This window comes from Semicossyphus pulcher, unplaced genomic scaffold, assembly GCF_022749685.1.
Source record: "Semicossyphus pulcher isolate SPU_LCO1_2020_fin unplaced genomic scaffold, fSemPul1.0.p SCAF_8, whole genome shotgun sequence".
Classification (NCBI taxonomy): domain Eukaryota; kingdom Metazoa; phylum Chordata; class Actinopteri; order Labriformes; family Labridae; genus Semicossyphus; species Semicossyphus pulcher.
In genome coordinates, this window is record NW_027211759.1 from 7,058,299 (window position 1) to 7,076,367 (window position 18,069).

General features: G+C 38.6%; 1 protein-coding gene across 1 annotated transcript; it reads right to left on the minus strand.

Moving 5' to 3' along the window:
• Window positions 1–3,064: 3,064 nt before the first annotated feature.
• Window positions 3,065–17,412, minus strand: scamp2 (secretory carrier membrane protein 2). The gene is made up of 9 exons (XM_069687018.1): window positions 17,268–17,412; window positions 12,548–12,625; window positions 12,176–12,262; window positions 9,587–9,698; window positions 9,062–9,190; window positions 8,198–8,357; window positions 6,900–7,001; window positions 5,288–5,402; window positions 3,065–4,883 (listed from the first exon to the last, which is right to left on the minus strand). Exons 1-9 carry the CDS (start codon window positions 17,322–17,324, stop codon window positions 4,734–4,736), a joined length of 990 nt encoding a protein of 329 aa, XP_069543119.1. The 5' UTR covers window positions 17,325–17,412; the 3' UTR covers window positions 3,065–4,733.
• Between the last annotated feature and the right edge of the window lie 657 nt (window positions 17,413–18,069).

Genomic DNA, 18,069 nt, shown 5'->3' on the forward strand with positions numbered 1-18,069 from the left:
CTTCGACTTCTGTTAGGCCTCACAAGTCAGCCTGAAACTCCCTGTTATTGTAATTATCACAGACTTATAATATCCCAGGTGATTGCTGTAAAAGGGAACACACTTTCTATTCTGACCTAGTTATACAGTTTACATTCATGCACATTGTTATAATTCACTTTTATTTAGACCATGTTCTTGTTTAAGTTATATTTTTCTATATGAGAGTCTGTGGTTCAAAATCCAGATACCCTAACAGGGGGTTCCTATCGAATAAAAACCATAAATTTGTCTCTTAAATTCAGATTAAAACAAAGTTAAACGTTTAATAAATACAGCCTGTTTGCATTGTTTTGTTCCCTTTAATTGCTACCTGCTCTAATTATCTGTGTTTGTAAGAGACACCATGATAGGAGTAAAAATAAACAGCCCAACAGCAGCAGTGTGATAAACCTCATACTGTGTTCTTACTGCAGGTTTCTGTGACAGTGAGTCAGCACTTCACTTCATAGACGAGCAACATCACAGCCATACTGCCCTCTAGTGGTGAGAAACCAGGCTCCCAACTCACTGCAAGTGAACAGATGATGTAAGCTTTAATTCTTGTGTAGGTTAATGCTGAGAAATGTGTCTGAGCAGACAGGTGGCGCTGCTCCGGGTCTTTTTTTCTATAGGAGAAGGACAGACAACAGACAAACGACATGTTTAATCGTAGCACGGTTTTGAAGCAGATAAAAGAAAACGTGTGTGTCCCTATTTAAACTGAGTAACAATAGTTAATTGTTCCCAAGTTTGCCTTCAATATTTAAGTTTTAAATGTTCAATTAATTCTCTTTGACTCCACAATCAGATATTATCACACAAAACCACACTCTTAGGACAACTGTATCATGATCTGGCATTTGTAAATAAGCCTCTAGCTCGCCATCTGCTGGACAGCAGCAGTAACAACAATTGTTAGGCTCAATCAATAAAATAGATACAGTTTGTTTGAGCCAAATTAGGGGCTCTTATGCAGTAACATAAGTGTAGTCTATTAGGTGTACTGAGGGTTTCGCTGTGATGCTACATTTCATGTATAAGAGGCTAGGTCAGGTGTGTGATCCCGGAAGGGCTAAAGGTTTTTGACAGCTGAAGCGCGAGGTTTGTCGTCACTTTAAGTTTTTGTTTGTTTTTCACGGTTATGGACTTTATTTACATTTTGCACTGAGGATCTGTTCTAGCTGCTAATCATCTTTAAATGTTGATTGCAAACTACAGCGAAGCGTGTCAGCAAAGTCACTCCTGGGTTAGACACCTCAGAAGGGCAGTGCTAGACTGTTCTCCTTCAAAAGAAAATGTCAGGTGTGAATTTAAACACTAAATAAAAATCAAAATGTGAGAATAAAATGGGAAATAATCTGTTATCGATGTTATTTTTTATTAACTTCTACCATTGCGTCTCATACTAGTTGACATGCCCAGAAACCCTTTAAGAGAAACCTTAATTGAGAAATACAAACTACTAATTTTATCACATTTGTGAGTGATAATTAAACAAAAAAATATAATTAATAAGTGTCTGTCTCCGAGAAGGATAAAACTTCACAGGTTTGCTCAGGTCAAGGGTCAGTTTGGCCCAGTTTCTGATGGCCGTGTTTGATGGGAAGTGGCTGCAGTTATTCTGGGTTTCGGAGAGACTGATGGACAGAGCCTGGAGAAAGAAACACACACAGACGGGCAGAGTGACGGACAGAGAGATGGTGGAAGCAGCAGTTTGGGTTTCAGTGCAGATTCCCCACAGACTGTCTGGGTCACTGCAGACACAGAGCGGTCACAAAGGTCAGCCTCTCCTCTTCGCTCTGTGTCAGTTTCCTCCTCTCTATTTTAAGCAGAGGAGACGGGATAGACTATCAAAGATGAGAAAATGGCCCTGAGCTGTTGTTCAGTATGCCGTCTACAGTTTGTTTAGCTATTGTTGGACTGAATTTAAATGTTCTGGCAGGGCTTTCAGCTCGGTAACACCTCAGCAAGTCGACAACACATCAGAAAAGCAGAGACAGGAACAGTTACAAAACAGAAAAAAACATCTGTGGAGCTATAGAGTTAGATTGGGGCCAGCAGGTTTGTTCATTTGAAAAACAAAAATGTGTATGGAAAACTGTTTCCATCTACAGCAGTGTATTCAAACTATATAGAAAAAGAGAAAAGCTTTCATAAATTGTTTGATATTTGAGGTCTTGTTTTTTCACTGACGTATTGCTGTTTTTCCACAGAGGCCGCCACGGTCAACACAATAAAAGTTTCTTTCAACTGCTTTAAATTAAAAGCAAAGAATTTTAAAGCATCAGAAGCTCCACTCTCCTTTAAAGCCCAAGATTTCACATTCAAAGATTTTCATTTAAATAAATGTCTGTTAAGTCTCTATCTATCGCCGAATGAGGTAAAACAATGGTGATTGAGCCTATGGTCCACTGATGAAAGCCTTTGCATTTTCAGTATTACAGACTGGGTGTCTGTGGCGACTTTAGCGGAAATAATCACAAGCGGCGCCCAGTTAGTGACGTGTTTTCCATCAGCCAGCAGTGGTTGGTCTGCCAGAGAGGGTAGGCGGAGCTAAGCGGCTGCTTTTCCGGTCTCTGCAAGTGTTGCGAGTAAACAGTAATCTACTATGGCTGAACAAACAAAGAAAAGATGGATGACTACAGATACAACTTCAACAAGAAGTGAAAATCCAAAGAAAAAGAAACAAATTTGACGCTCAGATGAAGCAAACAGTCTAAAAAGGAAAGCGACCGTCAGCGGGGAAAATCAAGAGTTACAACCGGAGCCAACCGTGGACGTCACACATGCAGCACTGTCTGGATATCTGGGAAGTGTGCGCCTGCAATTACCGTTTATCGCCATAGGTGGCGCCAAAGAGAACGAAACAGAGATGGTCAAGATTACCACTTTAAGGGAAGAAGATTAAAATAGTTTGTAAATTAAGATTTAAAAAGGTGAAGCAGAGAGTACAATTAAACTGTGGAAGTAAGATATTCGAGATCACAACTTCATGCAACTTCGACTTTATGATTTTTATAGAAAAAACAAAAACAGCTGTAGATGAAAGCAAAGCATTTTATTAGACGCTGTATTCAGTATTGAAATACAAAAGGCACTGGCTTATGATCTCCCACAACAATGCATTCAGAGATGTGTGACTTCATACAAATCTTATATCAAACATAATGCATGTAAGATTGAAACTTAAATTAGACCACTGTCTGTTACAAGAACATCTCACAAATTATCTTCTGTTCATTAGGAAAAGCTAACATGTTACATCCAGGCTGATGTTTTAAAACAGTACATCAATAAACATACACAAATGTAAGAAATCACAGAAAATATACATCATATCATTTAGAGGTTGGTGGTACTCAGATAATAAGGAAAAGGGAAAATGCAATACCTTAGCTGCATACTGGTGATGTTGAGACACTGCTTCCCTTCAAAGTAAGGTAGGTGTGATGGCAACTTTACATTAAACTAGCAGAAAAATAAATCAGATACACATGAGGCAAATCGAGGGTTCAGGAGCTGCTTCTCCTGAATGTCACACCTTAATTTAGCACCTTTAAATCTGATAATTTCTTTTAATCTTCATTGTAAATAAACCAATTGTCCTTCTCACATTTAATGTTAATAGTGAAATTAATAGACTATTAAAGTAAACTGTATGAACTGGTGTCAGTCCGGTTGGAGTTCATACATTTACTTTAATAGCAAAAAACTGTTTCGCTTTGGTTTCCTTAAAAACAACTCTTGAACCAGGCAGTGATCAAACACGTCGTTAAAGCAGCGTCCTACAGTTTTTTAATGCAATTGGCAGAAATGTCCTTAAAGTGAAATGAAATTATATTCTCTCTGTTCTAAATAAAAGTAGACAGTTTGCTTGTAAGTGATAGGATGTGATCTTAATGCAGAAACCATCATATGATACTAAAATATACAAAATATTTCCAGCTATTTTCCGTCACAAGAGTTTTTTAAGAAAGATTTTGGCAACATTTTGGTTCCAGGCGCTCAAAAGGCACATTTTTACGGTATTACAAAAAGGTAAGAGGGGGTCGGCCTTCTGAGAATCGTGGGTATCTTTTCTTATTAGATAATTAACAGTAACAGTTATATCCAAATATGTTCAACAACCGAGAGAAATGTTTTCAAGACAAAAAAAAATGCCGATCAATAAGGAACAGAAACACTTCATCTTATTTATATTACAGGACCAGAGTCCACAGTCACATATCACACCCACTCACATAGCATCAAAATGCCAGTCCACACACATACACTCACTTACACATATCACACTGAAGAGCATTGCCAAAAAGTGCACACAAAATATACAAAGCAAGGACACACTGAGAGAGCAGTCAGTCAACTTCATTCATGCTTTTCACCCCAGAATGCACTTGGTGTTTGACTTTGCCCTCGACTGCTTTTTCCACCCAAACAGAGCCCGATGACGTCGTGCTGTTTGTTAGAAGCTGAGGGGAAATACATGTGCACTGATAAAAGGGGTGAAGGATGGGAGGCTAATAACGTAGCCTCGCCTAGCTCAAGGTCTACACGTTATGAGGTCATAATTTACACTCGCTGCTGTTTCCAGGTTCAACAACAATGAACCTAAACTTCCTGCTTCATTCAGCTTTGTTTTACTTAATCATCCAGACCTGATAACATATAGACCTTGACCTGTTAAATGGAGTTCAGATTAGCTCTGTTGACCGCTAGTTGTTTCCCTGGAAGGTTCCCTGGGCCGCGGAGGATGCTGCGCCGGCAGCAGCTGACTGGAAGGTTTTACTGGTGAAGACACCCTGCGAGAACTCCTGCTGGGCCTTGTGGAAACTGGCCCCGGTCCGACGGTACATTTTGTGGACCTGAGGAGAAAGAGACAGTGAGAAATGGTTGAATAGAGTCAGAGTGGTTAGGGATCGTTACATAGCCATAGACTGCACATTATCAAGTGTATGAAGCCACCACGATGTCTCCCGTTTGTTGGTTGACCACTGTTCTGAAGGTCGAGTTTGGCATTTTGGCTCTTGCCATCTTGTTTTTTTTGGAGCTAGATGTGACTATAATTAAATTAAGTAGCCAAGAAAAGATGTGTAATTAAGATAAAATGGAAGCCCTGAGAAGATTCAAATTTCCAAAGATTTACAAATTTGTAATTTAAGATGACAAAACTTTATTCCCACGCACAAACTACATATTAATGAAAGGACATAGCTGCTAACCACAAATGAAATCAATGAAACATTAAGAAAAGTAAAATAACTCTTACCATCTTGAGCAGGATGACGGACAGCACGGCACAGATGGTGAAGAGGATGGCCACTATGATCATGATGGCTCCCACTGACTTGTTATTAAGATTAGTGAAGGCAGTGATCCAGCCACTGGAGTGAACAAACATCAGTAAGTGTCAGGTGTCTTAAAAAAGGAATTAAACAGAAACATTTGTATGCCGGCCGGCACATGTAGAGTTAGATTATATTTAGGGAGCAAAGACGAGGAAGCAGTGCGAACAGAGACGAGAAGAAGAGGCGGAGTTAAAGTGATCATCTCGAAGATTTTCATTTAAATACATGTCTGTTAAGTCACTATCTATCGCCGAATGAGGTCACAACTTTAAGATACGTACAACTGGCTTTTCACTGAATAATTAACATAACCCAAGTGGCATTATTACAATATGAATGCATGCTCAAAAACTTCAAATAAAACCTATTTCAAAGTGTGGATTAAATAATATGCTAGGAATACACTGGTTGTGATTTGCATCTCATCTGCAAGTGAAGTGCTACAAAACAGCAAAGGGTTCATTGACTGTCTGTTTGACATTATGCAAAGTGCCGTGATGAAATGAGAGGCATCATTATAAAAGGGAAAGGGGGGGGAATGAAGAGCCATTAGCACAAGGGCCATATTGGCTAGTGCTATTTTAAAATCAAAGGACTTTTTTCCAACTACAATTTAATTAAAGTTGCGTCACCTACAGCTTGAAAACCAGACAAACCTGCAAGATTGTGTATTATTTGCTCTGGACCATACGTGTCTCCTCTCGTGTTCAGATAGATTTTCATCTGACCTATTTCACGTCGGGCCAATCACAACTGTCTATCTGAAATTGGGCGATTTAAGCCTGATTGAGGCCCCATTTATTTTTGAAAATAACCAAGATGGCTGCCGCTGATGAAACGTTTTGAATCTGTTATTGTGTCAGTATTAAATAAACTGGATAAATACTCACATACCATACACATTTTAAGTGTTAGCTACTAAATCATGTCAAACATCTGCATATTATTTTTACTAAAAGCCATATTAATTGGATGTTAGAACTAGCTACATAGCAGCGTACAAAAACCTCACACATTTTGATGCTCTGATTGTTTATAGAGTCCAAAATCATTTCTGTCTGTGCCGTTTGAGAACGCACCCTGGAAATCAAAGATGAACTAAAAGGTTTCAGACCAATCAAATTGGTCTGGTGCATCAGGCTACATCAACCAAATAGCCTCTAGGTAATGTCATCATAGCAAGATCAAAGCAAGAGTGTAGAGTAAGTGTTGGCAGAAGGTAGCAGAGAAGGTGAGCAGCAGAAACTTACAGAGTTACCAGCAGACAGAAAGGCAGCAGGATAGAGGCTGAAGGGTGACAAGTCTCTGTCAGAAGAGATGAAAGAGTGCAGAAAATGAGAAGAAGGGAAACGGAGGAGGACAGCTGGTTGGTAGAACTTCTGATTCTTATTGCTTAGAACCACATACACTTGACAAAGTCCACATGCTGTATTTTGAGGCAGTTAATAATCACGAGGACACAATCATAACCATACAACCTTAATGCCATATACCCTCCAAATGTCACAATGAAACATTCAGCGTGTGCCTCACCTGTTCCCCCAGTTGGGGATGCCTACAGACTGGATGATGAAGACCACCACTTGGCAGAAAAACACAAAGAAGAAGAAGAAGAAGCTGAAGGAGCTGTCCGTCCTGAAAATAAGAAAATAATAATTTCACTCAAATTATCACACATTGAATAATATTAATGAGAATAACCTATAATATATAATAATAAATAATAGAAATAATCTATAACAGCCAGTAATGCATGATTAGGTGTCGAAACACAAGAAATAAGGGAGGAGGTTAAAATCAAAATGTCATGTCAAAGACGTAAAAGCAACAATTTATTATATAATAAAACACGGCATATATGTATTATTACAGTATAATAAAACACTGCCTGTATCTATTATTACAGTATAATAAAACACTGCCTGTATCTATTATTACAGTATAATAAAACACTGCCTGTATCTATTATTACAGTATAATAAAACACTGCCTTTATCTGTTATTAGAGTATAATAAAACACTGCCTGTATCTATTATTACAGTATAATAAAACACGGCATATATGTATTATTACAGTATAATAAAACACTGCCTGTATCTATTATTACAGTATAATAAAACACTGCCTTTATCTGTTATTACAGTATAATAACACACTGCCTATATCTATTATTACAGTATAATAAAACACTGCCTTTATCTGTTATTACAGTATAATAACACACTGCCTATATCTATTATTACAGTATAATAAAACACGGCATATATGTATTATTACAGTATAATAAAACACTGCCTGTATCTATTATTACAGTATAATAAAACACTGCATGTATGTATTATTACAGTATAATAAAACACTGCCTGTATCTATTATTACAGTATAATAAAACACTGCCTGTATCTATTATTACAGTATAATAAAACACTGCATGTATGTATTATTACAGTATAATAAAACACTGCCTTTATCTATTATTATAGTATAATAAAACATTCCTGTACTACTAGTTACATTTAACACAGCAACCTAGAGTAGGTAGCTAAGTAAAATGTACAGTAGCTATAGGCTACGTTTTTTGGCTCATAGCTCTTATAAAAATGTCCTCCAATAACTTTTGTATATGTTGTTCATAATTACAGTTGAGTTGGTATAGAAACATAGTAGTACTTAGTATTCTTCCCACAGCTACCTAGTATCGATCCTCTTGAGGGACAAGTAAGTAGTATTATACTTATTATAGAATGCTAAATTATTAAACTGTGGAGTTGCTGAGGACACACATCCAGATTCTCAGCGACACAGTACGAGTTTGAGACGTAACACTCACTTGAAGGCCTTGTAGATGGGCCGGTACCAGCAGAGGAAGGAGCAGGGAGCAAAGAGGATGAGCCAGAGAATGGAGAGGCCAAAATCCACACCGAGTTTTGAATCATTGATGAAGGCAGCCAAACACGCCAGCAGGTTGAGGAACAGAGTCACACAGTTGACTGAACAAACAGTGGAGAGAGACAATAGTCAAAGACAATAATACTAGCATCAACTTTAATAATGTGGAAAATACTGCTAGTAAAAATGATTGATATCCTGATGAACATATGGCAAAATGTTATAACATTATAGTAGATAATGTTAAGTAGTTCTAAAAGCAGATTGGATATTGTCTAAACAAGACAATGACATGTTGTTAACCAGCAGGAGTTAAATGACAGAGAACCGACATAAGTCGAGGTGTAAATGTATCTGAATACGGTGGCATTTTCACAGCAGAACATTTCCCTTGGCACAATTCATGCCAACAACTGTGCACCTTCCAGTTGACCGTATTCCGGAAAAAAATGTGTACTGTTGTCAGTGGTGAGAGAGAAAAAATGTTGTGATGCCCTTTGAAATGTGCCATGAATTACACAAAAGATGTGTGTCGATCTGAATAATAATTTTGTAAGTTTAAAAAAGTATGTATACCCTTGTGAAAATACATAATTAGAAAGTATTGGTATGAAATATAGAGAATCCAAATTAATTGAATTTTTGAAATGTAATTTGAGAAATCTCAGGCTTGTTGCAAAGTGCCATTTTCTGTTTAGACAATGCTTAGACAGAAAAATGTCCACAAATCTTGTTGCAAACTGGAATTGTATCATTTTTAAACTATTGACGCAAATGTGCATAGCCATGATTTAAATGTACTTACACATCCAGAGGTAGTACATCATCTTGCAGACTCTCTGGTACTCTGGGGGGATGTCCTCCGAGAAGTCCTGATAGAAACATGGTTTGATGGGGAAGCTCTTAGGCAGTGGAGGCCAGTTGTTCTCTTTACCTGTCAAGACAAGAGATTCCCTGTTAGAGAGAAAGACATGCTGGATATCTTAAACGGTTACTGAAACTTCATTAAATTCTTGAAAGTTTTATATTATGTTAATAACTTGGCAAACAGCAGGTGATGCAGCATGTATAATACTGTTATTTATGAGTTTAATATGTATTTTGTACTGTTCTATAATATTAAATAATGGCAAACGTGTTTTTTGGATTAGCTGCTTAAGAACTGCTTATGAGGATTTCACCCTATTTTTACAGCCAGTTTGCAACTTAGTTCCTTTCTCTTTCGGACACATAATGCACACATTGCATATTGTTTTCCTGTCTCAGTACGTTGTGCTGCTTCTGCTCGTGCTGCAGAGGAGTAAAGAGGAGCGGTTTTGTCTTTAATGACCTGTCGAGCCTCTGGCCTGTAGCTCCTGCTCTCTGCGGTCCAGCTCGGATGCTTTCCTCTCCAGCTCCTCCTGCTGCCTCAGCAGATTGGCCTGAGCTGCTGCAGCGGTCGCCTGCAGGAGGAGAGGCAGAAGCACTTTACTCGACAAGCACAGTGAATGTACAGGAATTTATCATGGTGACATTAGTGCAAAGACACCTCGGCAACTATCGGGGGTTTCACATTACATACAAATGGTACAGGTACAACACAACCTTACATGCATTAAAAGGCAACAATGCTAAATAATTCACTCCACCAATCAGCCTGCATTTTAGGTACATGTCGATGTCAACAGCCATTCAAGTGTTTATTAATGCACGCTGGTATTTTTTAAAAGGTCATGATACTGTTTGTAAGGCCAATCATACATATTCATGATTTAGACACTCACAGCTAATGTCTGACTTAGCAGAAAAAGGGAGGACAAAGGTGATCTGTAATGCTGTTCATGAATATTTATAAGACTACTAGTAGAACAAGTAGGCTTATTATAATGTTGTGTAAACTGAGTCCATGTTTGTGGGGTCGCCGAATACACTCAAGTAAGGAGTGGTGTGAGGAAACAGCACAGAAAGGTAGAATGGGCGGCTAGCTCTTTAGCCAAATATTAAAGATATAACATCTACATGGGCTAACTGCTGGCTAAAAGTCAAATTCAGTCTGACTTTACATTGGATATCAGATGTTGTTGGGCTCTCTATTCTTCTGTCTATGTAAACAGTCATTAAGTAAACATGACCGCCCTGATAATGCAGTCGAGCCCTGAGGGGAAACAGCTTATCCATATATGGTCTCTGCAGTTTTGCTTTTTAGAGGTTGTTTAAAAACAGGCTCTGAAGACAGCTCGAAAAATGCATCAACCTCTAAGTTTAACAAAAGTCGGTTTAGTAGCATCTCTGATATTATATTTGAGGTACATTCGCTTTTATTAGTGCAGTACCCCCTTTAGACCAATGTGTCTTCAGTGTATTGTTCAATGCTGGAACGCAGATTCAAAGCCTCATTCCTAAAGCCTTCCTTGGACCTCCATTTTTAAGCTGCCATGTAGGGTGCCCCATGCATTTAGGGGTTTAAGGAGTAGTGGTCTTCAAGTGTTTTCAGGTGCAAATTGATTTGCGTTTTCCAGAATGCTTTGCGACCTGAGGCAGTGTAACATGGATTTTTTTGCAATGCGACCTGAGTCTTAACTGTCATATCGGAATTCATGCAACTTTTACGTCTCTCTTTTACTCACAATTCTGCGCTGGTGGGAGTCAAACTGTAAATATAAATATGGAAGACGGCTCCGACTCCACGTCTACACACACCTTTGTATACTGGAGTAGCAACCATTGCTCCACAAAAAGCCATAATAAAGTATTGGCTCTCTTTCTTCTCTTACTCATCATCGTTATCATCTGCTGTCGAACGCTGACTTCCATTGCACCCATGTTTGTTTACGTCTGACTTTCTTTGTTATTGTTCTTTTGCGCATGCGGGTCAGTTCAGGACCGTGACCAGTTCACACTGCAATCTGATATTGGCCACGTTTTCAAAATTATGTGAACAGCCAAAGAAAAAAAATCTGATCTGAGCAATAAATCTGAATTGAGCACTAAGGCTGGCGGTGTGAACGTAGCCATGGTTTCTGGATTGTGGAAAATACGCCCGTATCTTTGCATGCAATCATGCAAATTCTTAAAATCAGTTTGCATATCTCCGTTGTAGATGTAATGTAGATGCAAATGAATATCTAATTACAAAATCAGACATGGACCTTTCTTTTGATGGTAACATTAGGGCTTTTTTCACTGCCAGTTCAAGGCGGGATTATTACGCCCCTATTACATTACATTCCTTCATCTATGTAAAACGCATGGAGGCGAAATGGTGGAGCGAAGTCGTTCCACCTCTGAGCCGGCATCGGAGGCTGTCACAGAGGCGAAACGACGTCTGTGTAAACTGCAGAGCCAGCAGGTCGGAACAGCGCCGTGTGTGTATTTGAAGCACGCGCTGTTTGTTCACATCTTGCACAGGTTTTGCTTCGCCAGAACGCTATTTACAAACTCACACTGGGGCGGCTTCACGCCGGCGTTGCGTGGTCCAATGTAGAATGATAATGGCGGCATGAGGACGGAGCTTCGTTACGGCGCTGAGGCGGAACCACAGTGTAAAAAAGGCTATTGTAAGAAGAATGAACTCCACACTATCCCTCATTTTGTGTATTATAACACCTAACAAACATGAAAAATAGACTTAGCATAAACAGAAGTATAGGCAGAGGATCATATAAAAATGACAACTGGATGTGGCTGTGTTCCTAAATCCGGCTCATTTACCTTGTACGCCCCTCTATGTGTTCTCTCTGCATTATTTTGGGTGATCTTGTTCTTTTTTAGTGCTTGTTTTTTTTGTGGCAAACTGGAGCATGCAGCTGTGCCAATAACAGAGCTGCAACATAATCATAAATAGCTACACAAACCAGGGAAATACTGTCCCTTAATCTTCTTCAATGCAGCATTTTTCAACTAGAGAGAAACATGTTTGTACTACCCAGTAACAACTCACCTGTGGACTGGGCTCTGTAGACGGCTGTAACACAGCAGGCTGGTAGGGAGAGGGGGCGGCTGGAGTGGTGTGAGTAGCTAGACCATCCTGAAAAACAATAACAAGTTGAAAAATGCCAGTGATTGCGAGGTGATGTTCAAGGTGGAGAAAACAAGAGAAGACCACGACAAACAGAGAGATGATGGAGGACGAGGAAATGAAAGAGTGAGAGGGAGCAGGAGGATGGGAAGAACAGGAGAAGATTAACGAGAACAAGTAGGTGGAAATGAAGCTCATATAAGAGAGAGAAAAAGACAAAGGAGTAAGAGAAGACTTAAAAGAGAGTTGAAAGAACATCAGGACAAAAAGACGATGCCAAAAAAGATGTCTTACTGTGGGGTGGGCGGGGAAAGGGTTGTACTGGTCGACTGCCTCTGTATTGGAGTTGGTCACTTGTGTTACTGAAGGATCCTGGAACACAACAAAACGTACACGTAACTCATTATTATCAACAACCACAGCTGCATAAACTGGATCAGTTCTGACTTCTGAATCCAATTTGACTTCCATTAAACTTGTTGATCTCTTAGTCAGAGCTGCTGGAACAAGAAGGCTGTGTTGTTTTGTTCAAAGGGATTTAAAGACAAGAGGCTTGGATTACCTGTACGGGGGGGTCATTATGATTGAATTTGGGGCTTTCCAAGTACAGGACCAAAAGTCTCTGACCATAAGGAGGTGTTTAGAAGAGTATTTATTGGTATTTAAGTGGATATAATGTTATGATCTCTGACCGTGAGGCTTGATGTCTGCCCTCTGAACACACACATGTAATATTTAATGTTTTCTTTCCTTCAGAGGAATGTTTTCTTAGAAACGTTCATTTCCTGAAACATAAAGGTACAGATAATAAAAGCCCAGACTATGAAATCTGGTAAAAAAAAAAGCTTTGACCAAGTCATAAAATGAAGTAGAATAACTTCCAGCTCTTGTTGCTTAACCTCTACAGGTCTTGATTAATTATTACCCAGGCAAGACGTCAAAGAGGTCAGGCATGGTAAACATTGATTGACCCTCGAATCTGATCAAAGACGTGAGGACTGATTTAACAGCTCCTTATTTATATGAGAGGACAGTCTGTCGAGCCGCAGAAGTTTAAGTCTGATAAAACAGATTCTTAAAGCCTGTGGCCCTGATGGATTCTACGACTTGTCCAAAACACTTCCTGACTTAATCCCTGTGATCCTTTGACCTCAAATGCATACTTTACTGGATTTTTAACTACATTTTCCAGTAGACATTAGTAACCACTTTATATTCCAACTGATATTTTACTTTTTGATAAGGAAACCTGCTACTATTTAGCCTTGGCAATAAATGAGCCAGAGAAATCATGAAGAAACTTGAAGCTGCCACTAATTGTCAGTGAATAAATAAAGAGAAAATGAATATATATATAATTAATTGTTTTAAGTGACTGTAGAAAAACACCCAAGGAAGCGGCTTTTCCAATATGACTTATGTTTTCTATCATTGTAAATAAACTACATATTTTGAGGTTTGGGACAGTGTGATGCACATTTCCCCATTTCTAAAAGATAAGCATAGATTGATCGAAGAGAAAATAATTTAAAGATTAATAGATATTGATAAAATATCTTGTTGAGGTGTTCCTATTACCTGGTTTAAAGGGGATTGGTTAAACTTGAGGCTCACAAAATGCACATTTGTCTTTCATGCTGTGGCCAATAACCTCTGATGTTCCCTCAGTACCAGGGAGGACGAGCTCCTGTTGAATTTTTCACATTCCCTGATAAACACAAGAATTTTAACGACTCTTGTAATACTAGTCTAAAAAAGCAACAACTGACACAACTAATACTTATTTGCAGATTAACAATGGAGCAAGTTTTAAAAGATATGTAACATTTAATTTGATCACGCCAAGCTACACTTTGTGCCTAGATTGTAGCCGTGACAGTAATTCCATTAATTTATAATCTATCAGCAGGACTATTTTGATAATTGATTCATTTTTTAGTCAACATTTGCTGGTTCTAGCTTCACAAATGTGACTATTTGCTGCTTTTCTTTATTATATCTGACAGTAAATATGTTCAGGTTTTGGGATATTTTATGAGCAAATAATTTAAATCAGTGTTTACAGGCTCTGTTTCTGACATGTTAAGGAAAAACGGATAAATCGATGAATGCAGAAAACAACCAGCAGATTGATTCATAGTGAAGATAATCTTTAGCTGTAGCCATAGCACAGATAATGTAATAATCTGTCATCCGTGCCGATCACATATGAAAGGCAGCAGAATGGATTGTGGGTGTTGTAGTGCTTTTGGAAGGTTGATAAAATACTATGAAGTGTCAGAACTGTTTCTCGAACGTGGGTCGATTTCTCCTTTAAGAGAAATGAGGAACCAACCAACTTGTTACCCTCTGCCATGTGACTTCAAGTGCGACCTTACTCACTGCTACTTATCTGCTCATGACACACCTGCAATCGTTCCCAGCAGGAAACACAGGGATGTCTGAGCAGTTCCACACCTTAAGTAAAAAGGGGCTCAATAAAACATTTCAGGAGATTCATTGGTTCACTTTGTGAGATGACGTCTTTTAAAAACACTTTGTCAATCGAGAATTCAACACCCATGATATGCAAAAAATATGAACCTTGTACCACATTGTAACAGCAGGAAAAAGACCTGCTGAGTCACGACCGAGAGGCTGATGTGATGACTGACTGTAAGCAGCATTGCATAAAATAAAGCTATAACCAAACCGGTAACAACAACCGCTAAGTCTCTCTGAAGTAAGGCTTAAGCTGGGACAAGCCGAAACAAGACGACACGATGTAGCAAAGGGGTGTGGAGAGGAGACACACACTAAAGCACCTTTTACATTAATATTGACGTAAAGTTCTTTATTAAAAATGTGTTGAATTTATTAAAGAGTGTTTAAATAATGTTGGGATATAATCTGCGTTCTAATCTGACCTTTAAGTCTCTCAAATAGGAAACAGGACCTGCTTTGATAGCTGTCTGTGATAGCTGTTGATTGCCTAGGTGTGGCTGTACACATTTCATAAATGCAGTTGGATATTGCTACTAAATAGAGTTAAGACAGTCTCCATGTTGCACATCACAGCTCTGCAGTGCTAATCACTGTTGAAGCACATGGTCATGATAGCACACTGTAGACGATTGGGGAAAAAGACAACAAGAGGTCATAATTACAAATAGTTTTCAATGTCTCAATATCTTGAAATTCTTTCAAAAGTTGGCAACAAATTAACAAATAAATCTCACCTCACACTACAGGCTAGTATGAAAATAACAGAGTGATAGTGAAGAACATATTCCAGCTGCTGCTCGGTTATTTATTCAGCCACTTCCACACCCAGCAAACAAACCGTGGTCTGGTCTCCGCTGACGTCCCGGCTATTGTGCACCTGATATAATAAAGTGTAACTCTGTACTACTATAAAAGTTACTCCTGTAATCAGAGTTTTACAGATTCCTTACTTTGACATACGAGTAGCTTTCCATCAACATATTATACATCAGGTGAAACCTGCTTACCGTACACCCATGAATTGTTTGTTTACCTTGCAAACTGTTTGTGTCTTTGCAACAAGCATAATTCCTCTACATTTTGTACGAAACAAACGAAGCATCCTGAGTTTAAAGTGTCTGATTATAGCAACTGTGTTTAACAGATATAAACAGGAAATATTGTAAGATACAGATCAAATGTGGTGCTATAACATAGATTAGATATTTCACAGTTTTCATACTCACTTTATTGTGGGTGCCAAAGTTGCTCAGTCAGGTAAGTGACATATAAACTCTGCATACTGATTAATGCGTTAAAATTCAGTTTGCATTTATATGTTGCATGTCAAACCCTTCCCCTATTTCTGAGGAAGGTCCTTGTGACTAAAATGTCATGCTTCTTACACAAACCACAGTAATAGAGAGGAAACTGTGCATTTTAAGACGACTGAACCTACAGATTTATATATATTTTTGTAAAAAGATTCTGAAACAAGTGGGAATTTAGTGGACAGGAATGGTTGAACAAAAAGCAACGCTTATAAAAGCAAAGGTAAAGGAAATTCTGGGTCGGGCATTATTGGAGTTTGGGGTAATAGAATTTAAGTCTTTTTGCTGCCTCAGTGTTGACTATTGCTCTGTTATTCTCTCTCTTGCAAGACCCAAAACTTTGTGAAAGCAGGGTATGCAGTCACAGGAATTCCAATTTAAAAGCCCATGTTAACATGCTGTAAGTAATAATAAATTTAGTGCAACTTGTCTCAAATTTGGAAACTCTGGAAGGCATTCATGTCACGAAACATGAGGATAAGAATACATCTCACGGATTATTCAGTTTTAAGTGCATTTGAAAAATGGTAAAACAGGAAGTCCACATAAAGAAACACTTTCATTTGTAAGAAAGCTACTTTAACATGGAAGCAAAGTGTTGTATGGCCTACTTCCAACATCAAACAATACCAACTGAACTCAGGCCAGCTGTGATCAAAGTTATCCGGATTCAATACATTTTTAGGACACAAACACAATGAGGTTACATGGCTTTTCATAATCTAAACAGACTTCTAAGCTACATCCTGTAGGTTAGACATTCTTTTCAAACTGCAAACCACTGAGGAGGTAAAGTATGTAGCCTAAATTTCAGTGTATTTGGGTAATCTTGGTGACATTAAAAGTACTCCAAGATGATATAAAATCACACCTTAATATGGTATAAAGTCCAAAAAATATTACAAATCCATTTAAAGTATAATTGTATAAGTTGTAATGCGGATAAAAACGGTTTGACACACATTCCTAGTTGGCTATAGTTTAACTTCCTGCAACTAAGCTCGCAGGATACCCCGCCCACTTCTCAACAAAGCCCGCTGATTGGCTGTCGACTTGCCAATCAGTCTATCTTTGGCAAATAGCTGTCAAGAGACTAGAATCATATCCCTCCCCAGCATCCACCCAACAAGTTTCCTGGCGTGCTGGCTACCTTTTAACGAATGATATGTCAGCACCCAGGCTTGATTGTGCTTTCATATAATCTTAAACCGCACACTTACATTGAAAGGGTTGTCGCTGGTAGGTTCTGCGAATGGGTTGCTATCATATGACGACATTTTGAAAAGACTGCGCGCTGTTTTGTCCTCTCTGAAACGGGGAATAAACAGCAAACTCTTCTCTGTCGTTTGAGTTGTCTCTCCTACCACTTCCTCGAATAAAGTTTACCGCGCAGGCGCACTGAACCAGCTGGGCAATGACGTGTTGTCAGTTGACGTTACACATACAACGTTCATGAAGGAAAGCGCGCCACCCGTGGCTTTCAGTTATATGATGCTGTGTTACTGTGTTTAATGTTAAATACTCCTTCAAAAACTTGTCACATGATGAGTCATGGCAACAAAAGTTTTATAGTGCAATAGTCTAAAGTAACGCCTAAAAGCAACTGGAAAAACCCCGGTTAATTTCATGAGGCCTAGCTTGAGTTAGACCTGAGACCTTTGAATATATTACAAAAAACCTACATTACAATGTAGCCAAGATGCAAAGAGTTGTAAAGATGAGGGCTTTGATAAAAGATGCTTGAGTTTGAGTTGTATTACTGGAAGTGCAGGAGAGTATTTTAGAGGCTCAAAATAATGATATCGCAACCTCTGCTCCATCAATTTTTACTTTTCTTATTATAATATGTCTCTCACAAGTCTCTCAACTTAATTGCAGGAGCCTTCCTTTATGGCAGGACAGCTTATATGCAAGTTTTGGCACTTATTTTAATAAATCAGCATCCCAAAACCTTAATATTCAATTAAGTAGGCCATCCAATATGAGGATATGAAGAAACAAATAATCACATTTAAGAAGAAG

Coding starts and splice junctions, on each gene's coding strand:
- scamp2 (XM_069687018.1), bottom strand. CDS start 17,324: ATGTCGTCATATGATAGCAACCCATTCGCAGAACCTACCAGCGACAAC. Junction 12,263..12,547: donor CTTTCCCCGCCCACCCCACA/GTAAGACATCTT, acceptor ATTGTTTTTCAG/GATGGTCTAGCTACTCACAC. Junction 4,884..5,287: donor CCGTCATCCTGCTCAAGATG/GTAAGAGTTATT, acceptor CTTTCTCCTCAG/GTCCACAAAATGTACCGTCG.